Source organism: Serinus canaria, chromosome 2, assembly GCF_022539315.1.
Source record: "Serinus canaria isolate serCan28SL12 chromosome 2, serCan2020, whole genome shotgun sequence".
NCBI classification, from domain to species: Eukaryota; Metazoa; Chordata; class Aves; order Passeriformes; family Fringillidae; genus Serinus; species Serinus canaria.
The window spans coordinates 150,598,058-150,620,702 of record NC_066315.1 but is presented as its reverse complement, the minus strand read 5'-3'; the positions used below and the strand labels follow the sequence as shown (position 1 = coordinate 150,620,702).

The 22,645-nt window shown below is 49.9% G+C and overlaps 10 protein-coding genes across 10 annotated transcripts in view; all 10 read left to right on the top strand.

The window, feature by feature from the left end:
* The window catches only part of LOC103814960 (feather beta keratin-like), a 59,514-nt gene that overhangs the window by 23,677 nt on the left and 13,192 nt on the right, over positions 1–22,645 (top strand). The window lies entirely within an intron of this gene.
* LOC103822475 (feather beta keratin-like) overlaps positions 1–22,645 on the top strand; it is an 81,290-nt gene that overhangs the window by 51,968 nt on the left and 6,677 nt on the right. The gene's annotated exons all lie outside the window — the stretch shown is intronic.
* On the top strand, positions 2,467–2,769 carry LOC103821463 (feather beta keratin-like). The gene has a single exon (XM_009096725.2). The coding sequence runs from the start codon at positions 2,467–2,469 to the stop codon at positions 2,767–2,769; it is 303 nt and encodes a 100-aa protein (XP_009094973.2).
* On the top strand, positions 5,178–5,847 carry LOC103814984 (feather beta keratin-like). The gene is made up of 2 exons (XM_018914505.3): positions 5,178–5,301; positions 5,507–5,847. The coding sequence occupies exons 1-2, from the start codon at positions 5,178–5,180 to the stop codon at positions 5,824–5,826; spliced, it is 444 nt and encodes a 147-aa protein (XP_018770050.2). The 3' UTR covers positions 5,827–5,847.
* Positions 8,511–8,842, top strand: LOC103814995 (feather beta keratin-like). The gene has a single exon (XM_009088693.4). The coding sequence runs from the start codon at positions 8,531–8,533 to the stop codon at positions 8,840–8,842; it is 312 nt and encodes a 103-aa protein (XP_009086941.2). The 5' UTR covers positions 8,511–8,530.
* On the top strand, positions 11,540–12,131 carry LOC127059201 (feather beta keratin-like). Its single transcript, XM_050970619.1, has 2 exons — positions 11,540–11,608; positions 11,800–12,131. Exon 2 carries the CDS (start codon positions 11,820–11,822, stop codon positions 12,129–12,131), a length of 312 nt encoding a protein of 103 aa, XP_050826576.1. The 5' UTR covers positions 11,540–11,608; positions 11,800–11,819.
* Positions 14,582–15,277, top strand: LOC127059205 (feather beta keratin-like). Its single transcript, XM_050970628.1, has 2 exons — positions 14,582–14,623; positions 14,804–15,277. Exon 2 carries the CDS (start codon positions 14,824–14,826, stop codon positions 15,133–15,135), a length of 312 nt encoding a protein of 103 aa, XP_050826585.1. The 5' UTR covers positions 14,582–14,623; positions 14,804–14,823; the 3' UTR covers positions 15,136–15,277.
* LOC103815005 (feather beta keratin-like) lies at positions 17,826–18,581 on the top strand. Its single transcript, XM_009088707.4, has 2 exons — positions 17,826–17,894; positions 18,086–18,581. The coding sequence occupies exon 2, from the start codon at positions 18,106–18,108 to the stop codon at positions 18,415–18,417; it is 312 nt and encodes a 103-aa protein (XP_009086955.2). The 5' UTR covers positions 17,826–17,894; positions 18,086–18,105; the 3' UTR covers positions 18,418–18,581.
* Positions 20,787–21,433, top strand: LOC127059209 (feather beta keratin-like). Its single transcript, XM_050970634.1, has 2 exons — positions 20,787–20,907; positions 21,099–21,433. The coding sequence occupies exons 1-2, from the start codon at positions 20,787–20,789 to the stop codon at positions 21,431–21,433; spliced, it is 456 nt and encodes a 151-aa protein (XP_050826591.1).
* The window catches only part of LOC127059203 (feather beta keratin-like), a 5,438-nt gene continuing 3,661 nt past the window's right edge, over positions 20,869–22,645 (top strand). Inside the window, exon 1 of the mRNA XM_050970623.1 lies at positions 20,869–20,911. The gene's annotated coding sequence lies outside the window, so the exon portion shown is untranslated. The remainder of the gene's footprint in view (positions 20,912–22,645) is intronic.

The following is a 22,645-nucleotide window of genomic DNA, read 5'->3' as shown; positions in this document are numbered from 1 at the left end:
ATTTCATCATCCTCTCTCATCCTTCTTTTGCTTTAATAAACTTCTGCTGCATCAAAGCTTTACATGCCTCCTCTCTTTTTTTAATACTGTGTCACATACTGACCCAGCACTGTGCCAGAAATGAACGGGCCATTGGAGTAGATGGAAAACAGCACAACAATTTGTTTGGCAAGAGTTACAAACAAGACGTGTACGCGAAAATTGGTAAAGGGGGAGCCTTCCAAAATAGGTGCCAAACCATCTTGTACTATACCAAATGTTCTGACACATCAATGCCCTCCAGTTCATCAATGGTTCTGGTTAAGTCTCTCCATGCCCGCACATACTTGACAAAGTCTCTTCCCATCAGGAATTTCAAACCATTCCAGCCAAAAGGGAAAACTATATCATACCCACTTAGGCACAAACTCTGGAACGCAAGTGCTTCAACTCCCCTGCTCAAGCTGAGTCGGCAAGAGCAGGATTCCCAGCACCATGGACAGTGCAGATTTCAATCACCCAGCACAGAGACTCCACTGTCTCTTCTCCTCCGTGACCACTTGCACAGTGACAAATTCTTTTCCTATTTTCCCAAGAAATTCCATCTCTTTTCCCTTTTGCCTTGTGCCTCTGTCCTGGACATGCACTTTGCTGAGAACAGCCAGGCTCCTTCACGTCTTACCCTGACAGCAGGAATTTGCAAACACTGTTAACACTCCTGTGCATGCCTGTCTACTGGGAGCACCAGCTTTCTCAGCCTCTCCTCTATGAACGATCCACCAGACCCTCAAGGATCTTTCTGGCCCTGAATTGGAATTCCTTCCATGAGTGTATGGATTTCTTCCAAAAATTTTCTTAAACCTGTCTGAACACTGGCAACATCCGTTGAGTGAGACTTAAACACTGGTGACACCTTTTTCTACTGAGGCTTGACTCAGACCTTGTGGTATCTTTTGTCTCCACCAGTGCCACAGGGTCCTGCTCTGCAAATCTCCTACCCAGCCTCTCAGCCAAAGCATGACCTTGGTCCCATTGCCATTCCTGCCCGATGCAGAACTTCATATTTTCCCCTCCTAAAACTCACAAAATGCCTTTAACCCTCAGTCTCCAGTTCACTCTGACCAGTGGCACAACCAAGTGATGTCTCTCTAACTCCATTCAGCTGCCAACCTGCTGAGGGGACAACAGTCACACTGCCCACATATTTCTTGGGAAAGTTGGACAGGTTGTCCTTGTGGATACAACGCTTGACCTACTACGCTTGAGACCTTATTCCATCTGGACTTTGGGCCACTGATTAACAACCTCTGAGTCCAGCCCCTCCAACTGACCATCCCCAGTTCCTTCACTTGGTCCTCGTGTGTCTTGCTCTCCTTATCCTTCAACTCTTTCTTTCCCTTTCTGTTAGAGCCCAGCTCTGTGAAACCACAGTGGGAACTTCCTGGGCCCAGCAAAGATGACTGCTATGAATGAGCCAACACAAAACTGCAGTGAGCAAGGGAGGCCTCACTACATCACAGAAATCACTTTCTGATCACCCATATGGGAATCCAGGCATATAGACAGCCTTTGAGAGATGGAGGCAAGGAGAGGAATGAATGAATGGAATGGAAGAGTCCATGCACTCACAGCTAAACAGAGGCAAAGCCCAGACCAGCCTGACGAACCTGCAATCATTTTGGACCCCTCTTCACAACACACCCACAAACCCAAAATTATGAGTTCCACAGGCTGAGCTCACGCATGACACCCCAGCTCTCCAAAGGATTACTCATCTCTTCAGTCCCCTTTGACAAGAGCCATCAACACCAGCCTTTGGTTCCAACAGTTACAGTTGCACAGCCCACACCAGCCTGACAGGGCTAGGAGGGATTGGGCCCCCCTTCACAAAATACTCACAAACTAAACCACACAAAAGCCACAAAATAACCCCACTGATGACACTCACATTTTTCTTAGGATTTTGTTGCATATTTTAGTTTCTCTGACACGCAACTTCCATGACAATATTCCGAAATAACAACTCTCACTTTAAAGATGCCGCCAAGCTCAGTTGGACATGGTCTCAAGAGCAGGACATGACACTGCAGAGTTGTGGGAAGGAAACCACACTTCACATTATGATTCAGCATGCTCTGACAGGTGAGAGCTGCAATCCAGAAAATGCCCCAGGGTCTGGGACCGACGCTGTTCTGCCCCTCCATGAGCAGCATAAAAGCCGGCCATCGCACACTTCTCTTCACACCACCTGCTCCTGTGCTGCTGCCAACAACCAGGTGAGCCTCAAAACCCTGCCCCCCCTGCTCCTGCACCCCTTACCCCTCCCTTCCAGCATGCTCAGCTCCAGCCCCAGCAGCCTGCACACCTCCCCACAGACCCACAACTCCTTCCACAGCTTCCATGGCTCTTCCGACATTCTGCCCCTCACACTCCCATATCCCTGTCCTGCCTCACCCTCTCTCTTTCAGGACCCCTCTACTCCACATCATGGCCTGCTACAACCGCTGCAGTCCCACCCCGCTGGCCAACAGCTGCAACGAGCCCTGTGCCCTGCAATGCCAGGATTCCCGCGTCATCATTGACCCTTCCCCTGTGCTGGTCACCCTGCCAGGACCCATCATGACCTCCTTCCCTCAGAACACCGCCGTCGGATCCACCTCCTCCGCTGCTCTGGGCACTGAACTCAATGCCCAGGGACAGCCCATCTCTGGTGGATTTGGCTTTGGTGGCTTTGGCTACGGCCTGGGAGGCCTGGGCTGCTATGGCAGAAGGGGCGGCTACATCTGCTAAGGGCCCTCAACACCACCCCTGACATAGGAAATATGATACTCTGGCAATAGTTCCTACCAGCAAAGCACCTCAGCTGCTGGTGTGCACCCTACTTGCACCTCACATGATCCCTTCCACTTTTTCTTTTGTCTTTTCAATCTTTTGCCCTCAATAAAGTTGTCTTGCATCAAAGCCTGAGACTACTCTGCTCCTTTTTGAATTCCAATGCTCTCACACCCTCACCCGGCACATTTTTAGGAATGAACAGGTCATTGGGATGGATGGAAAGGGAAAACAAAACCTTTCTTAGCAAATAGCTCACCACCAAGAACCACCAAGACTGTTATGGGAAGCAGGGACATGACACAAGCACACTCCCTGATACAACAAAGTATTTGACCAAATCTTCTCCTGGACATAAAACAGGAAGCATAACTTCATGCCAGCACATACTTGACAAAATCTCTTTCCAGCAAGACTCTTGAATCCTCACCACAAAATAAAAGAAATAATATCATTCACTTGGGCACAAACTCTAGCGTGCAAGTGCTTCCACTCCACTGATCAAGCAGAGTCAGCAAGAGACGGATGTCCAGCACAATGGACAGTTGTGCTTTGGATCTCCCAGGACAGACCCCATCACCTCTTCCACTTTCCAACCACTCTCACAATGAAAACTTCTTCCCTTCTTTGCCCATAGAATTGCATCCATTTTCATTTGTGCCCTTCCCCCGGTCCCTTCATTGCTGAGAGCAACTGGGCTCCCTGGATCTCATTCATTGCCATCAGGGATTTACACACACTCATGACACCCCCCCATCCATCCTTGTCTCCTGGGAATCCCAGCTCTCTCAGGCTCTCCTCTAGGAGAGATTCTCCAGCCCTTTCAGGATCTTTCTGGTCCTCCACTGGTCTCCTTTCACAGTCCCATTGTCCCCATCATTGCTGAGCATCTTGAGCACAGTTGGCTTCATGGATACAATTCTTAACATACATCCACTGAGACCTGTACTCCATCTGGATTTCATGCCACAAATCTCCACCCTCTGGGCCAGCATCTCAGCCACTCTCAAGCCACTCACTGCACTCTCAGGCGACCTGGGCTTGTTCAGATTATCTGGAAGTGTAGAATGGGAAGGAGCATCCAGGACTTCACAAAAGGGTTCACACTAACAACAGCCACAGCTCTTTCCTCATGCTCAGGCTGAGTCACTGGCACAGGGCACACACACAGCTCAGCCAAGAACCATTTCCTCAAGGGAAATCCTCCAAGAGAACTGCCCTCACCCACCGGCACTTGCAACAACACAAGACAAAGGCCTGTCTCACCCCTCACCTGCTGCTGCTTCCATCTACCCACTCCTCCCTTGCACAGCTGCCCCCAACACCCATGGAATCCCTTCAGCTGGAAGAGATGCTTGACATTTGGTCCAAATGTAAAATCTGTGAATGCCATCAATCTCAGAAATGTTTCATTTGTAGAAGACCTAAAGGTAAAATGGCATCAAGTCCAACAGTTCCTCAATCACTTCTAAGGCCAACATGAAACATCCCCAAAGTCCAAATCTCCATGGCTTCTAAATTCCTCCAGAAATGGCGACTAAACCATTGCTCTGGGCAGTAATGTACAGGGCTGGAAATTCAAACCTCCAAGCTCAATCTGCCCTAGGGCAACTTGCCTCCATTGTCTCTTCTCTGATGGCCAGATAAAAGGGAGACAAGACTAACATCAAACGATTTCCTTTCAGGTAACTGCAAAGGAAAAAGATTCAGCCTTCTTCTGAAAATTGAACAGCCACAGTTCCTTCAACTGCTCCTTGTGTGCCTTGTTCTTCTTACCCTTCACCACTTTCCTTTCCCTTTTATAAGAGCCCAGCTCTGTGAGCCCACTGCAGGACCTTCCTGGGCCCAGGTAAGATGAACACTATGGATGAACCAACACAAGACTTTGGGGAGCATGGGAGGCATCCCTAAAAAACAGGGAGCACTTTCCCATCTCCAAGAGGAAAGGAAAGGCATAGAGACAGGCCTGCAGACATGGAGCAAAGGTAGGGAAGGTGAGAACATGATGAAAGATCCAGAAATGTCTTCCGGAGTACACCTGCAAATCCCAGACCATCCTAACAGAGCTGGGAAGGAATGGGGCCTGTCTTAACAACACAGCCACAAATAACAGAGCACCAGTGCTGTGGAGTGACTTCATGGATGACACCTCACTGCCCAAAACTTTGGTCATGTTGTCAGCCCTCCCTGAAAAACAACATCATCACTAAACTTTAGGCTTTATTATTAACATTTAAAAGCTGCCGCCAAGGTCAGATTGACACGGACTAAAGGACTGGACATGGCACTGCAGAAATGTGGGAAGGAAAACATTCCCCACCTCAGAACTCACCAGGCTGGGTCAGCAAAGAGATGCAGCCTGCAAAATGTCCCAGGGCCATGGGAAAAAGAAGGTCCCGCCCCTCCACAACCAGCATAAAAGCCAGCCCAGAGCCTCTCTCCCTCACACACTTCTGACACCTCCTCCTGCTGCTCCTGCCCAAAACCAGGTGAGTCTCAAGCCCCAACCCTCCTGCTCCTGCATCCCTGGCTACTCTCTCTTGCAACATCCTCGGCCAAAGCCTCAGCAGACCTCACACCTCCCCACAACCCCACAACACCCTCTACACTCCCTCACCATCCTGCTGACTCTTCACCCCTTGAACCTCTGCACCTTTTTTCTGCCTTTACCCCCTCTCTTCCAGGACAATCCACACCACACCCATGGCCTGCTACGACCGCTGCAGTCCCTGCGGACCCACCCCGCTGGCCAACAGCTGCAACGAGCCCTGTGCCCTGCAATGCCAGGATTCCCGCGTCATCATCAACCCTTCCCCTGTGCTGGTCACCCTGCCAGGACCCATCATGACCTCCTTCCCTCAGAACACCGCCGTCGGATCCACCTCCTCCGCCGCTCTGGGCACTGAGCTCAATGCCCAGGGACAGCCCATCTCTGGTGGATTTGGCTTTGGTGGCTTTGGCTACGGCCTGGGAGGCCTGGGCTGCTATGGCAGAAGGGGCGGCTACATCTGCTAAGGGCCCTCGGCACCACCCCTGACACCACCAACTCTGGCTCTTCCAAGCAAAGCACCTTGGCTCATATTTGCCCTACTTGCACCCCCCCACTGGATTCCTTCAAGTTCTCTCCCTTGCCTTTTAATTCTTTTGTAGCAATAAAGTTTTCGTGCATCAAAGCCTCACATGTTTCTGCATCTTTTTGAATTTCAAAGCCCTCACACCCTCACCCATGGGGTGGATGGCGAAGGGACACAACACCTTCCTAAAGAAGTAGAACCCCACCAGGAACAACTCAGAGGCAGAGGAGGCTGGGTTGAAAGGTGACCTTCCAGAACATGAAAAAAATCACATCTCCTCCCATACCAAAGGCTTTGACCCTACAATGATCTCCTGCTCATTGCTTGGGAATAGTCTCTCCATGCCAGCATTCCCTTCACAAGATCTCCTCCCATCAGAACTCTCAAACCACACAAATATCCACTCTCAGAGAAACTCTGGAAGTGCTGCAAGGGCTTCCATCCTCTCTGCTCAAGGAAGGCTACCTAGAGAAGGATTTCCAGAACCATGGACACTACAGGTTTTCATCTCCCTCGATACAGAAACTCCTCCACCTCTTCCACTCTGTCACCATCCTCACACTAAAAAAGCCTTGTCTGCTCTGCCCATGAAATTCCATCTGTTCTCACTTGTGCCCTTGCTAACTTGTAACAACCCCCAGTCCAGCCTTGTCTCCTGGATGCCCCAGCTCTCAGTCCTCTCTTAAAAATCCTACAGCATTTAAAATATGTTGATGGCCCTGAACTGGCCTTGTTTCACTAAGTCTGTGAGGCTCCTCCCCGGGGGAGGAGCCTAGACCTGCTCACTCCAACTCACATCATATGTTGAACAGGTTTGGCCTCACGGATACGACTCTTGGGTTACCTCATTTTAAGTTTGGCGCCAGCTTGATAACTGGATCACAAGGCTCCAGGTCATGCTGTTTCAATATTATAGAAATAGAGAAGTCCACCTCACTGACGCTTTACACCACCTCTACATCCTTGCATAGTCTGGGGATGATGCAGTAGGGAGACAGTGACAAACACACTGCTAAGAGGTGGAGATCAACACCAGCCATGGCTCTCTCAGCACCCACAGTAAGATACTTTATTTTCTGTAGGTAACACAGAAGAAGTCACTAAGACAGGATTTTGTGCACCATAATCAACTCTAATGGCTCTTAATCATCTTGTAGGAGCTGCACTTTCAAATGCTTTGTAGGGGAAAAATTGTCACATCCTTGTCAGCAGGAATAAGCTCCCTGGATATCCATGGGCAAGGTGGGAGGGATTAAATGCACTGAAAGGGGCAGGTCCTAAAGTCTGGCACAGCCACCAAGGCCCAGCAAAGCCTGACAGGGCTGTAGAGGAATGGCAATCCCTTCCTCAAATGAAACCACAAACCAAAGCACACCTGTCCCTTGGGTTGAATTCATTGATGACATCCCAATTTTCATAGGCATTTGTGGTTTATTTTGGTTTCTCTCACACGCAACTTCCAAGCAAATCCTCCCAAACACCAACTCTCACTTTAAGGCTGCTGCCAAGGTCAGATGGACACTGTCACAAGAACAGGACATGGAATTGTAGAGTTGCAGGAAGGTAAACAGTGCCCAGCTCATGAGTCCTCATGCTGGGCCAGGTAAACCTGATGTTATTATTTACATTCAGGTACCTTGAGAGAGTAAAAAGGTCAACGCTACTGTTCTGAAAATTCAATGTATTCAGGTCCTTCAAGTGCTCCATAGACATCATCTTCTTATCCTTCACCAGTTTTCCTTTCTCAGTGTCACTCAGAGCTCAGAAATGGGACCTTACAGTGTGACCTACCTGGGGCCAAGTGATAAAAACACTACAAATGAATGAAACCCAAGACATTACACAGCACGACAGGAGTCCCCAAATCACAGGGACTGCTTTCCCGTATCAAGCAGGAAAGACCTGACATATAAAGAGGTTTAGAAGCTTGGCAATAGGACTGGGAGGGACAGAATGTGATGGAAAGGGAAACCCGTCATCCCAAAAAGGGATGCAAAGCCCAAACGAGCCTGACGTGGCTGTGGGCGAATGAGGACAAGACACCCACAAAAACCAACACACCGGTGCCAGGGGGTGACTTCACTGTTGACACTCCACTGTCCAAAGCTCTGGTCACGTGTGCAGCCCTTCACAAAAAACATCATCATCATCAACATACTTTGGTCTCCAGTACTTGAATTTAAAGCCGCTGACAAGGTCAGAAGGTCCCGGACTCAAAAGCAGAATGTGACACTGCAGAGTTGTGGGATGGAAAACACTCCCCACCTCACGACTCACCGCTCTGAGACAACCAGGAACAGTGGCCTGCAAAATGCCCCAAGGCCATGGGACCAACGCTGTCCTGCCCATCCAGAAATAGCATAAAAAGAGGCCCAGAGCCTCTCTCCTCCACACACTTCTCCTCAAGCCTTGTCCTCCTGCTCCTGCCAACAACCAGGTGAGCCTCAAGCCCCTGACCCTGCTGTTCCTGTATCCCTGGCCTCTTCCTTGCAGCACACTCAGCACCAGCCTCAGCAGACCTCTATCCTCCCTACAGCCCCACAACAGCTTCCACACTCCTTCACCCTGCTGACACTTCACCCCTTGAACCTCCACCTTTACTCTGCCTCAACGCCTCTCTTTCAGGAACCCTCCACACCACACCCATGGCCTGCAACAACCGCTGCAGTCCCTGCGGACCCACCCCGCTGGCCAACAGCTGCAACGAGCCCTGTGCCCTGCAATGCCAGGATTCCCGTGTCATCATCGACCCTTCCCCTGTGCTGGTCACCCTGCCAGGACCCATCATGACCTCCTTCCCCCAGAACACCGCCGTCGGATCCACCTCCTCCGCTGCTCTGGGCACTGAGCTCAATGCCCAGGGACAGCCCATCTCTGGTGGCTTTGGCTTTGGTGGCTTTGGCTATGGTCTGGGAGGCCTGGGCTGCTACGGCAGAAGGGGCGGCTACATCTGCTAAGGGCCCTCAACACCACTCCTGACACCACCAGCTCTGGCCTCTGGCAGCACCTCCTGCAAGCAAAGCACCTCAGCTGATGGTCTCTCTACTCCCACCTGACACCTGATTCCTTCAGCTTCTTCTTACTCAGCATTCTTTCAGTACAATAAATTTTTCTTGCATCAGAACCTTAGTTGCCTCCTGTTCTTTTTCAATTCCAATGGTCTCACAACCTCACCCGGTGCAATGCCAGCACTCAACCATTCTGTTGGATGGAAAGGGAGCAAAGAACATTTCTTAGCATGTAAACCCCCACGAGAATCAACCAATGCTGATATGGGAAACAGATGAGAGGGAGAGTTCTTCCAGAACATGACACAAGGCCATCACCTCACCTACCAAAAGATTGGACACAACAATTCTCTCCTGGGCACTGCTCTGCCAAAGTTGCTCTATGCCAGCATACACTTCTAAAATTCTCTTCACAGCAACAATCTTGAGTCTCCCAGTGAGCAGAGGAATAACATCATGCATTATGGCAGGAACTGCAGAGTGCAAATGCTTCATCCCCCTTCCTCATGCAGCCCTAGCAGGAGCAGCAGTTCCAGGACTATGGCAAGATCTGTTTTGACCCTCAAAGAAGAGGGACCTCATAGTTTCTTACCCTCTGCAACCATCCACATGGTTGCACTGAAAAATTCTTGCTTCCTTTACCGATGGAATTTCATCTATTTTCCCTTGTGCATGGGCCTTCTTTACATTCATGCATGCACTCCTGAGAACAGCTGAGCTCCCACACACTGGTGACACATCCCTGACCAGCCTTGTCTCCTCAGAGTCCCAGCTCTCATTCTCTTGGCTAGCAAAGATTCTCCAGTTCTTAGACTATCTGCTGGCCCTCAACCTCTCTTCATTCACTTCCTCCTTGGGCTTCTTCTTCTGTGGAGCACAAAACTGCCCACACCACTCCTCACAAGATCTCTCCAGTGCTCTAAAGAGAGGAAGGGCCACCTCTCCCAACTTCATGGCAAAAATTTTCAAAAATCTGTCTTGGACATAGGTGTTCCCCCACTGAAGTAATTCCCCACTGCAACCTGCTGGTCTCTCTGTACTCAACCAGCACCACAGGGTCCTGCGCAAAGAAGGCACATTACAGACTCTCAGCTCACAGAATTATCCAGGGCCCAGTGCCATTCCTGTCCAGATGCACAACTTCACAATTCCAATGGTTGAACTTTGGGAAATTCCTTTAAACCCTTAGTCTCAAGGCCCTTCTGACTGGAGGAACAGCCAAGTGGGGCCTCAGACACTCCATCACCTGCCAGCTCGCTGAAGGGGCACCTCTCCAACTGTTGACAAAGAATGAAAGAGTCCAGGTGCTCAACAGGGCACCTGGCAGAGGTGCAGAGCCCAAACCATCCTGACTAACCTGCAATAGTTTGGGGCCCCTCTTCAAAACACACACAAAAACCCAAACCCCTGAGTTCTACAGGGTAACCTCACTGATGACACCCCAGCTCTCAAAATCTTGGTCGAGTCTTGAGTCCTCTTTGACACACACCATCAACACCAGCCTTTGGTCTCATATACTCACATTTTAAGGAGGAATGACCACAAAGGAAGGGGCAGCTCCTCATGCACAGCACAGCTGCAAAGCCCAAACCAGCCTGACATGGCTGCAGTGGAATGGGGCCCCCCTTCATAACACACCCACAAAATAAAGCAAAAAAGTGCTATAAAATGAACTCACTCAGAACACCCATATTTTTCTTAGGCTTTTGTTGTATATTCTGGTTTCTCAGACACACATCTTCCAAGAAAACCATCCCAAATATCCACACAATTAAAAGCTGAAACCAAGGTTACATGGACACAGCCTCAAGAAAAGATCATTAGAATGCAGGATTGTGGGAAGGAAAGCATTCCTCACTTCCACAAATAGAACTGTCTGCTAGACAAAAACAATGCCACAAATTCCGTTCATGTACCTCTAGAGTGTAACACAGTCAACACGTGTCCTTTCAAAAATACATGTCCACAGTTCCTTCAACTGCATCTCACATCTTCTTCTTCTCTTTCACCAGTTTTCCTTTCCACGTTTCACTCAGAGCCCAGAAATGGGATCCCACAGTGGGACCTTGCTGGGCCAAGTGGAGACGAGCGCTATGGATGAACTCACAGAAGACACTGGACAGCAGGGGAGGTGTCACAGGGATTGTTCACCCATATCCAGTAGGAACGGCCTGGCATACAGACAGGTATAGAATGTTGGCAATGGGACAGGGAGGGAGTGAATGGAATGGAATGGAAGGGGACACCCATCATCCCCAGAAGAGCTGCAAAGCCCAGATGAGTCTGATGTGGCTGTGGGCAAATGAGGACACTGTCCACAGAACTGCAACAAAGCACAGCATACAGGACACTGGGTGACTTCACTGTTGACACTCCACTGTCCAAAGCTCTGGTCACGTGTGCAGCCCTTCACAAAAAAAATATCATCATCAACATCCTTTGGTCTCTAATACTTGATTTTAAAAGCTGCTGACAAGGTCAGATGGACACACTCAAAAGTTTACCATGACACAGCAGAGCTGTGGGATGGAAAACAATCCCCATCCCAGGACTCACCACTCTGAGACAACCAGGAACTGTGGCCTGCAAAATGCCCCAAGGCCATGGGACAAGGCTGTCCCGCCCATCCAGAACCAGCATAAAAAGAGGCCCAGAGCCTCTCTCACTCACACACTTCTCCTCAAGCCTTCTCCTCCTGCTCCTGCCGACAACCAGGTGAGCCTAAAGCCCCTGACCCTGCTGTTCCTGTATCCTTGGCCTCTTCCTTGCAGCACGCTCAGCACCAGCCTCAGCAGACCTCACTCCTCCCCACAGCCCCACAACAGCTTCCACACTCCCTCACCCTGCTGATGCTTCACCCCTCTCACCCCCACACCTCCACTCTGCCTCAACCCCATTTCTTTCAGGCACCCTCCACCTCACACCCATGGCCTGCAACAACCGCTGCAGTCCCTGCGGACCCACCCCGCTGGCCAACAGCTGCAACGAGCCCTGTGCCCTGCAATGCCAGGATTCCCGTGTCATCATCGACCCTTCCCCTGTGCTGATCACCCTGCCAGGACCCATCATGACCTCCTTCCCTCAGAACACCGCCGTCGGATCCACCTCCTCCGCTGCTCTGGGCACTGAGCTCAATGCCCAGGGACAGCCCATCTCTGGTGGATTTGGCTTTGGTGGCTTTGGCTACGGCCTGGGAGGCCTGGGCTGCTATGGCAGAAGGGGCGGCTACATCTGCTAAGGGCCCTCACCAGCACACCTGACACCACCAGCTCTGGCCTCTGGAAACAGCTCCTGCAAGCAAAGCACCTTGGCCCATAGTTGCCCTACTTGCACCCCACCTTGCATCCCTTCAAGTTCTCTCCCTTGCCTTTTAATTCTTTTGCCTCAATAAAGACTTCCTGCATCAAACCTCACATGTCTCTTCCTTTTTAATTCCAAACATATCACACCCTCACCCATGGGGTGGATGGCAAAGGGACAAAACACCTTCCTAAGCAGCTAACCCCAAAAGTAACAACCAAGACTGCCACTTCTAGCTGGGTTGAATGGTGACATTCCAGAACTTGACAAAATCACATCTCCTGCCATACCAAAGGCTTTGACACAACAATGCTCTCCTGCTCATTGCTCTGGCAAAACCTCTCCATGGCAGAGAAACACTAGTAATTCGTCCCCCCCTCAGAACTCTCAAATTACACAAATACCCTGCTCTCAGAGAAACTCAGGTCCTCAAAATGCTGCAAGGGCTTCTACCCTCTCTGCTCAAGGAAGGCTACCCAGAGAAGGATTTTCAGAACCATGGACACTACAGGTTTTCATCTCCCCAGACTCAGAGATTCCTCCACCTCTTCCACTTTGTCATCATCCTCACACTAAAAAGGGCTTGTCTGCTCTGCCCATTGAATTCCATTTGTTTTCACTTGGGCCATTGCTGAATCGTAACAACCCCCAATCCAGCCTTGTCTCCTGGATGCCCCAGCTCTCTCAGCCCCCTGTGAAAAATCCTCCAGACCTTTAAATATATAGGTAGCCCTGAACTGGCCTTGATTCACCAAGTCTGTGGGCCTCCACCCCTGGGGAGCCCAGACTTGCTCACACCACCTCACATCATTTTTGAGGATGTTGAAAAGTGTTGGCCTCGTGCATACAATTCTCCAGACACTTCATTTGAGCTTTGACTCCAGTTTGACTTTGGATCACAAGGCTCCAGGTCATGTTGTTTCAATATTGTAGAAATAGAGAAGTCCACCTCACTGACGCTTTACACCACCTCTACATCCTTGCATAGTCTGGGGATGATGCAGTAGGGAGACAGTGACAAAGACATTGCTAAGAGGTGGAGATCAACACCAGCCATGGCTCTCTCAGCACCCACAGTAAGATACTTTATTTTCTGTAGGTAACACAGAAGTCACTAAGACAGGATTTTGTGCACCATAATCAACTCTATTGGCTCTTAATCATCTTGTATGACCTGCACTTTCAAATGCTTTGTAGGGGAAAAATTGTCACATCCTTGTCAGCAGGAATAAGCTCCCTGGATATCCATGGGCAAGGTGGGAAAGATTAAATGCACTGAAAGGGGCAGGTCCTAAAGTCTGGCACAGCCACCAAGGCCCAGCACAGCCTGACAGGGCAGTAGAGGAATGGCAATCCCTCCCTCAAATGCAGCCACAAACCAAAGCACACCTGTCCCATGGGTTGAACTCATTGATGACATCCCAATATTCATAGGCATTTGTTCTTTGTTTTGGTTTCTCTGACACGCAACTTCCAAGTAAATCCTCCCAAATACCAACGCTCACTTTAAAGCTGCTGCCAAGATCAGATGGACACAGTCACAAGAGCAGGACAGGAATTTGAGAGTTGCAGGAAGGAAAACAGATTCCAGCGCATGCCTTGTCAGGCAGGGACAGGTAAAACTGAATTTAGGATTTTCATTCAGGTACATTTAGAGAGTAAAAACGTCAAAACATTTGTTCTGAAAATTGAATGTATCCACAGACATCACCTTCTTATCATTCAACAGTTTTACTTTCTAGGTGTCACTCAGAGCCCAGCAATGGATCCCCAAAGTAAGACTTAGCCGGGGACTGCTGAGATGACTGCTATGGACGAATGAATCCCAAGATATACTTGGGGCTGACAAGAGTCCCCAAATCACATGGACTGTTTTCCCATATCCAGCATGAAAGGCCTGACATATAAACAGGTGTACAATGTTGACAATGGGAGGCAGAGAATGACATGGAAATAGACACCAGTCACCGCCAGAAGAGCTGCAAATCCCAGATGAGCCTGATGTGGCTGAGGAGGAATGAGGACCCTCTCCCCAAGACACCCACAAACCACAGCACACCAGCACCAGGGAGTGACTTTACTGTTGACACCCCACTGTCCAAAGCTATGGTCACGTCCACAGCCCTCCAAAAAACACATCTCATCAACAGACTTTGGTCTCTAATGCTTACATTTAAAAGCTGCCGACAAGGTCTGATGAACATGGACTCAGAAGGAGAACAAGACACAGCAGAGTTGTGGGATAGAAAACATTCCCCACCTCAGGACTCACCACTCTGAGACAACGAGGAACTGTGGCCTGAAAATGCCACGAGGCCACATGACAAGGCTGCCCCACCCACCCAGAACCAGCATAAAAGCTGGCCCAGAGCCTCTCTCCCTCACAAACTTCTCCTCAAGACTTCTCCTCCTGCTCCTGCAGGCTACAAGGTGAGACTCAAGCCCTGATCCTTCCTGTCCTGGCACCCCCGGCCACCTCCTCCAGCACGCTTGGCCAAAGCCTCAGCAGCCCTCACGCCTCCCCAAAGCCCAAAAACAGCCTCCACGCTCCCTCACTGCACTCTCACCCCCATACCTCTCGACCCTGCCTCACGCCCCTCTCTCTTCCAGGCACCCTCCACCTCACACCCATGGCCTGCAACAACCGCTGCAGTCCCTGCGGACCCACCCCGCTGGCCAACAGCTGCAACGAGCCCTGTGCCCTGCAATGCCAGGATTCCCGCGTCATCATCAACCCTTCCCCTGTGCTGGTCACCCTGCCAGGACCCATCATGACCTCCTTCCCCCAGAACACCGCCGTCGGATCCACCTCCTCGGCTGCTCTGGGCACTGAGCTCAATGCCCAGGGACAGCCCATCTCTGGTGGATTTGGCTTTGGTGGCTTTGGCTACGGCCTGGGAGGCCTGGGCTGCTATGGCAGAAGGGGCGGCTACATCTGCTAAGGGCCCTCGGCACCACCCCTGACACCACCAGCTCTGGCCTCTGGCAACAGCTCCTGCAAGCAAAGCACCTCAGCTGATGGTCTCTCTACTCCCACGTCACAGCTTCTTTCAGTTTCTTCTTTCTCAGCATTCTTTCCCTTCAATAAATTTTTCTTGCATCAGAACCTTAGTTGCCTCCTGTTCTTTTTCAATTCCAATGATCTCACAACCTCACCCAGTGCAATGCCAGCACTTAACCATTAAGTTGGATGGAAAGGGAGCAAATAACATTTCCTAGTATATATGCCCCCACCAGGGAAAAACAATGCTGATATGGGAATCACAGGAGAGGGGAGAACCTTCCAGAACATGACACAAGCCATCACCTCATCTACCAAAGGCGTTGATACAACAGCTGTCTCTTTGGCACTACTCTGCCAAAGTCACTCTACACCAGCATTCACTTGAAAAACTTCCCTTCACAGCAACACTCGTGAACAGCAGCAACTCCCAGTGAGCAGAGGAACAAGAGCATTCACTTGGGCAGGAACTCCAGAGTGAAAATGCTTCTATCCCACTTCCTCAAACAGGTCCTAGCAGGAAAAGGATTTCCACGATTAAGGCCAGTTCAGTTTTGGACTTTCAAGAAGAGGGACTCCATTGCCTCTAACACTCTGAGACCATCCACACACACTGACGATTTTTTCCCTCCTTTGCCCAGTGTATTCACTTTATTTTCACTTGTGCACATGCCTTCTATTCCTTCCTCTGTGCAGTGCTGAGAACAGCTGGGCTCCCACACATTGGTCACAGCCCCCTGACCAGCCTTGTCTCCTAAGAGCCTCAGATCTCTCAGACTCTCATCTAGCAAAGATCTACCAGCCCCGTTAGGTGGTGGCCCTCAACAGGTCTTTATCCACAATCCCCTTGCGCTTCTTCACCAATCAAGGCCAGAACTGTCCCCACCACCCCACATGGGATCTGACCACTGCTCTACAGAGAGGAAGGGCCACCTCTCACAACTTCATATCAACAATTTTCTGAAATCTGTCATGGAAACAGGTGATGCCCGACAGAATAATTCCCCACTGCAACCTGCTGGTCACTCTGTTCTCGATCAGCACCACAGGGTCCTGCTCAAAAAAGGCACATTACAGACTCTCTGCCCACAGCATTATCCCAGGCCCAGTGCCATTCCTGTCCAGATGCACAACTTCATATTTCCCTTGGTTGAACTTTGGGACATTCCTTTAAACCCTTAGCCTTGAGGTCCTTCTGAGTGTTGGAACAGCCAAGTGGGGCCTCAGACACTCCATCACCTGCCAGTTTGCTGAAATGGCACCTCTCCCACTCTTGACAAGGAACGAAAGAGTCCAGGTGCTCAACCTGCCAGAGATGCAGAGCCCAGACCATCCTGACAGAGCTGCGATAATTTGGGGCCTCACCTCACAACACACACAAAAATCCAAAACCATGAGTTCCATTGCATGATCTAACTGATGACACCCAGCTCTGAAAACCTTGACCACATCTTCAGTCCTCTTTGACACACACCATCAACACCAGCCTTTGCTGGCAAATAATCACACTTTAAAGGAGAAAGGATGACTGTGGAAGGGGCAGCTCCTCATGCACAGCACAGCTGCAAAGCCCAAACCAGCCTGACATGGCTGCAGTGGAATGGGGCCCCTCTTCATGACACACCCACAAACTAAAGCACAAAAGCGCCATATAATAACATCACTCAGAACACCCATATTTTTCTTAGGCTTTTGTTTTATATTCTGGTTTCTCAGACACACATCTTCCAAGCAAACCATCCCAAATATCCACACACTTAAAAGCTGAAACCAAGGTCACATGGACACAGCCTCAAGAAAAGATCATTAGAATGCAGGATTGTGGGAAGGAAAGCATTCCTCACATCCACAAATAGAACTGTCTGCTAGACAAAAACAATGTCACAACTTCAGTTCATGTACCTCTAGAGTGTAACACAGTCAACACGTGTCCTTTCAAAAATAAATGTCCACAGTTCTTTCAACTGCATCTCACATCTTCTTCTTCTCTTTCACCAGTTTTCCTTCCCAAGTTTCACTCAGAGCCCAGCAATGTGATCCCACAGTCGGACCTTGCTGGGCCCAGTGGAGACGAGTGCAATGGATGAACAAACACAAGACATGGACAGCAGGGGAGGTGTCACAGGGATTGTTCACCCATATCCAGTAGGAACGGCCTGGCATACAGACAGGTATAGAATGTTGGCAATGGGACAGGGAGGGAGTGAATGGAATGGAATGGAAGGGGACACCCAACATCGGCAGAAGAGCTGCAAAGCCCAGATGAGTCTGATGTGGCTGTGGGCAAATGAGGACACTGTCCACAGCACTGCAACAAAGCACAGCATACAGGACACGGCGTGACTTCACTGTTGACACCCCACTGTCCAAAGCTCTGGTCACGTGTGCAGCCCTTCACAAAAAAAATATCATCATCAACATCCTTTGGTCTCTAATACTTGATTTTAAAAGTTGCTGACAAGGTCAGATGGACACACTCAAAAGTTTACCATGACACAGCAGAGCTGTGGGATAGAAAACAATCCCCATCCCACGACTCACCACTCTGAGACAACCAGGAACTGTGGCCTGCAAAATGCCCCAAGGCCATGGGACAAGGCTGTCCCGCCCATCCAGAACCAGCATAAAAAGAGGCCCAGAGCCTCTCTCACTCACACACTTCTCCTCAAGCCTTCTCCTCCTGCTCCTGCCGACAACCAGGTGAGCCTAAAGCCCCTGACCCTGCTGTTCCTGTACCCCTGGACTCTTTCTTTCAGCACATTGATCTCCAGCCTCAGCAGACCTCACTCCTCCCCACAGCCCCACAACAGCTTCCACACTCCCTCACCCTGCTGATGCTTCACCCCTCTCACCCCCACACCTCCACTCTGCCTCAACCCCATTTCTTTCAGGCACCCTCCACCTCACACCCATGGCCTGCAACAACCGCTGCAGTCCCTGCGGACCCACCCCGCTGGCCAACAGCTGCAACGAGCCCTGTGCCCTGCAATGCCAGGATTCCCGTGTCATCATCGACCCTTCCCCTGTGCTGATCACCCTGCCAGGACCCATCATGACCTCCTTCCCTCAGAACACCGCCGTCGGATCCACCTCCTCTGCTGCTCTGGGCACTGAGCTCAATGCCCAGGGACAGCCCATCTCTGGTGGATTTGGCTTTGGTGGCTTTGGCTATGGCCTGGGAGGCCTGGGCTGCTATGGCAGAAGGGGCGGCTACATCTGCTAAGGGCCCTCAGCACCACCCCTGACACCACCAGCTCTGGCCTCTGGAAACAGCTCCTGCAAGCAAAGCACCTTGGCCCATAGTTGCCCTACTTGCACCCCACCTTGCATCCCTTCAAGTTCTCTCCCTTGCCTTTTAATTCTTTTGCCTCAATAAAGACTTCCTGCATCAAACCTCACATGTCTCTTCCTTTTTAATTCCAAACATATCACACCCTCACCCATGGGGTGGATGGCAAAGGGACAAAACACCTTCCTAAGCAGCTAACCCCAAAAGTAACAACCAAGACTGCCACTTCTAGCTGGGTTGAATGGTGACATTCCAGAACTTGACAAAATCACATCTCCTGCCATACCAAAGGCTTTGACACAACAATGCTCTCCTGCTCATTGCTCTGGCAAAACCTCTCCATGGCAGAGAAACACTAGTAATTCGTCCCCCCCTCAGAACTCTCAAATTACACAAATACCCTGCTCTCAGAGAAACTCAGGTCCTCAAAGTGCTGCAAGGGCTTCTACCCTCTCTGCTCAAGGAAGGCTACCCAGAGAAGGATTTTCAGAACCATGGACACTACAGGTTTTCATCTCCCCAGACTCTGAGATTCCTCCACCTCTTCCACTTTGTCATCATCCTCACACTAAAAAGGGCTTGTCTGCTCTTCCCATGGAATTCCATTTGTTTTCACTTGGGCCATTGCTGAATCGTAACAACCCCCAATCCAGCCTTGTCTCCTGGATGCCCCAGCTCTCTCAGCCCCCTGTGAAAAATCCTCCAGACCTTTAAATATATAGGTAGCCCTGAACTGGCCTTGATTCACCAAGTCTGTGGGCCTCCACCCCTGGGGAGCCCAGACTTGCTCACACCACCTCACATCATTTTTGAGGATGTTGAAAAGTGTTGGCCTCGTGCATACAATTCTCCAGACACTTCATTTGAGCTTTGACTCCAGTTTGACTTTGGATCACAAGGCTCCAGGTCATGTTGTTTCAATATTGTAGAAATAGAGAAGTCCACCTCACTGACGCTTTACACCACCTCTACATCCTTGCATAGTCTGGGGATGATGCAGTAGGGAGACAGTGACAAACACATTGCTAAGAGGTGGAGATCAACACCAGCCATGGCTCTCTCAGCACCCACAGTAAGATACTTTATTTTCTGTAGGTAACACAGAAGTCACTAAGACAGGATTTTGTGCACCATAATCAACTCTATTGGCTCTTAATAATCTTGTATGACCTGCACTTTCAAATGCTTTGTAGGGGAAAAATTGTCACATCCTTGTCAGCAGGAATAAGCTCCCTGGATATCCATGGGCAAGGTGGGAAAGATTAAATGCACTGAAAGGGGCAGGTCCTAAAGTCTGGCACAGCCACCAAGGCCCAGCACAGCCTGACAGGACAGTAGAGGAATGGCAATCCCTCCCTCAAATGCAGCCACAAACCAAAGCACACCTGTCCCATGGGTTGAACTCATTGATGACATCCCAATTTTCATAGGCATTTGTGGTTTGTTTTGGTTTCTCTGACACGCAACTTCCAAGTAAATCCTCCCAAATACCAACGCTCACTTTAAAGCTGCTGCCAAGATCAGATGGACACAGTCACAAGAGCAGGACAGGAATTTGAGAGTTGCAGGAAGGAAAACAGATTCCAGCGCATGCCTTGTCAGGCAGGGACAGGTAAAACTGAATTTAGGATTTTCATTCAGGTACATTTAGAGAGTAAAAACGTCAAAACATTTGTTCTGAAAATTGAATGTATCCACAGACATCACCTTCTTATCATTCAACAGTTTTACTTTCTAGGTGTCACTCAGAGCCCAGCAATGGATCCCCAAAGTAAGACCTAGCCGGGGACTTCTGAGATGACTGCTATGGACGAATGAATCCCAAGATATACTTGGGGCTGACAAGAGTCCCCAAATCACATGGACTGTTTTCTCATATCCAGCATGAAAGGCCTGACATATAAACAGGTGCACAATGTTGACAATGGGAGGCAGAGAATGACATGGAAATAGACACCAGTCACCGCCAGAAGAGCTGCAAATCCCAGATGAGCCTGATGTGGCTGGTGAGGGAATGAGGACCCACGCCACAAGGCACCCACAAACCACAGCACACCAGCACCAGGGAGTGACTTTACTGTTGACACCCCACTGTCCAAAGCTATGGTCACGTCCACAGCCCTCCAAAAAACACATCTCATCAACAGACTTTGGTCTCTAAGGCTTACATTTAAAAGCTGCCGACAAGGTCTGATGAACATGGACTCAGAAGGAGAACATGACACAGCAGAGCTGTGGGAGACAAAACACTCTCTACGCCAGGACTCACCACTCTAAGACAACCAGGAACTGTGGCCTGCAAAATGCCCCAAGGCCATGAGACAAGGCTGCCCCACCCCTCCAGAACCAGCATAAAAGCCGGCACAGAGCCTCTCTCCCTCACACACTTCTCCTCAAGCCTTCTCCTCCTGCTCCTGCTGACAACCAGGTGAGACTCAATCCCCTGAACCTCTTGCTCCTACACCCCTGGCCATTCTCTTCTAGCATGCTCAGCCCCAGCCTCAGCAGCCCTCATGCCTCCCCACAGCCCAACAACAGCTTCCACACTCCCTCACCCTGCTGATACTTCTCTCCTTGCTCCCACACACCTCTATCCTGTCTCACCCTCTCTCTTCCAGGAACCTTCCACACCACACCCATGGCCTGCTACAACCGCTGCAGTCCCTGTGGACCCACCCCGCTGGCCAACAGCTGCAACGAGCCCTGTGCCTTGCAATGCCAGGATTCCCGCGTCATCATCAACCCTTCCCCTGTGCTGGTCACCCTGCCAGGACCCATCATGACCTCCTTCCCCCAGAACACCGCCGTCGGATCCACCTCCTCTGCTGCTCTGGGCACTGAGCTCAATGCCCAGGGACAGCCCATCTCTGGTGGATTTGGCTTTGGTGGCTTTGGCTACGGCCTGGGAGGCCTGGGCTGCTATGGCAGAAGGGGCGGCTACATCTGCTAAGGGCTCTCACCACCACACCTGACACCACCAGCTCTGGCCTCTGGCAACAGCTCCTGCAAGCAAAGCACCTTGGCTGATGGTCTCTCAACTTCCTCCTCACATCTGATTCCTTCAGTCTCTTCTTTCTCAGCATTCTTTCACTTCAATAAAATTTTCTTTCATCACAACCTGAGTTGCCTCCTGTTCTTGTTGAATTCCCAGGATCTCACATACCTCACCCTGTGCATACCAGCACTGAACATTATGTTTTGATGGAAATGAGTAAAGAATATTTCTTATTAAATCTGTCTCCACAGGAAACAACAACACTGACAAGGGAATCAGGGAGAGGGAGACCTTCCAGAACATGACAGAGGGCCATCACCTCATCTACCAAAGATTACACAACACCTCTCCCTGGCACTGGCCCTGCCAAAGTCACTCTGTGCCAGCATACACTGAAAAAATTCCCTTCACAGCAGCACTCTTGAGTCCTCCCAGTGAACAGCGGAATAACATCATGCACTTGGACAGTAGCTCCAGAGTGAAAATGCTTCTATCCCACTTGCTCATGCAGGTCCAGCAGGAGCAGGATTTCCAGGACTACGGCCAGTTCAGTTTTGGACTTTTCAAGAAGAGGGACCCCATTGTCTCTTACACTCTGGGTCCATCCACACACACTGATAAATTCTTCCCTACTTTGCCTACGATATTCACTTCATTTTCACTTGTCCATGTGTCATGGTTTTAGACCGGGCACAATGCCAGTGCCTCCATGAAAACACATCCACCCTGGTGTCTACTGTGAGATGTGACCAGAAACAGAGCAAGCAAACTCCAACTTAGGAATAAAAGGAAAAAAAACTTTATTAACACACACACACACACACACACACACACACAAACACAAAGAACAGAATGGAAATCTTTCAAACACATTTCTCCTCCCCTCAACTCACATTACAACATACAATACAAACTCAAATCTTCCTTCAGTCCCCATCTCCCAGGTTTTAATTCTCAATATCCATTATCCTTCTTCAAACAATCAATCCATTCTATTAAAGAGGAATTAGTCTTCTCCTTGTACCATTTCTTGACTAACCCTTTCCATATTCCATGCTCTCACCATGGAAATGGACCAGAAGATTGCTTTTGGGGTTTCTCTTTTTAAGGATACTTTGGTCAGTTCCACAAAATGACAGTCTCTCCATTTTGGGATAACAAAATCCC

Coding starts and splice junctions, on each gene's coding strand:
- LOC127059205 (XM_050970628.1), top strand. CDS start 14,824: ATGGCCTGCAACAACCGCTGCAGTCCCTGCGGACCCACCCCGCTGGCC.
- LOC127059209 (XM_050970634.1), top strand. CDS start 20,787: ATGCCCCAAGGCCATGAGACAAGGCTGCCCCACCCCTCCAGAACCAGC. Junction 20,908..21,098: donor CCTCCTGCTCCTGCTGACAA/CCAGGTGAGACT, acceptor CCCTCTCTCTTC/CAGGAACCTTCCACACCACA.
- LOC103815005 (XM_009088707.4), top strand. CDS start 18,106: ATGGCCTGCAACAACCGCTGCAGTCCCTGCGGACCCACCCCGCTGGCC.
- LOC103814995 (XM_009088693.4), top strand. CDS start 8,531: ATGGCCTGCAACAACCGCTGCAGTCCCTGCGGACCCACCCCGCTGGCC.
- LOC127059201 (XM_050970619.1), top strand. CDS start 11,820: ATGGCCTGCAACAACCGCTGCAGTCCCTGCGGACCCACCCCGCTGGCC.
- LOC103814984 (XM_018914505.3), top strand. CDS start 5,178: ATGTCCCAGGGCCATGGGAAAAAGAAGGTCCCGCCCCTCCACAACCAG. Junction 5,302..5,506: donor TGCTCCTGCCCAAAACCAGG/TGAGTCTCAAGC, acceptor GGACAATCCACA/CCACACCCATGGCCTGCTAC.
- LOC103821463 (XM_009096725.2), top strand. CDS start 2,467: ATGGCCTGCTACAACCGCTGCAGTCCCACCCCGCTGGCCAACAGCTGC.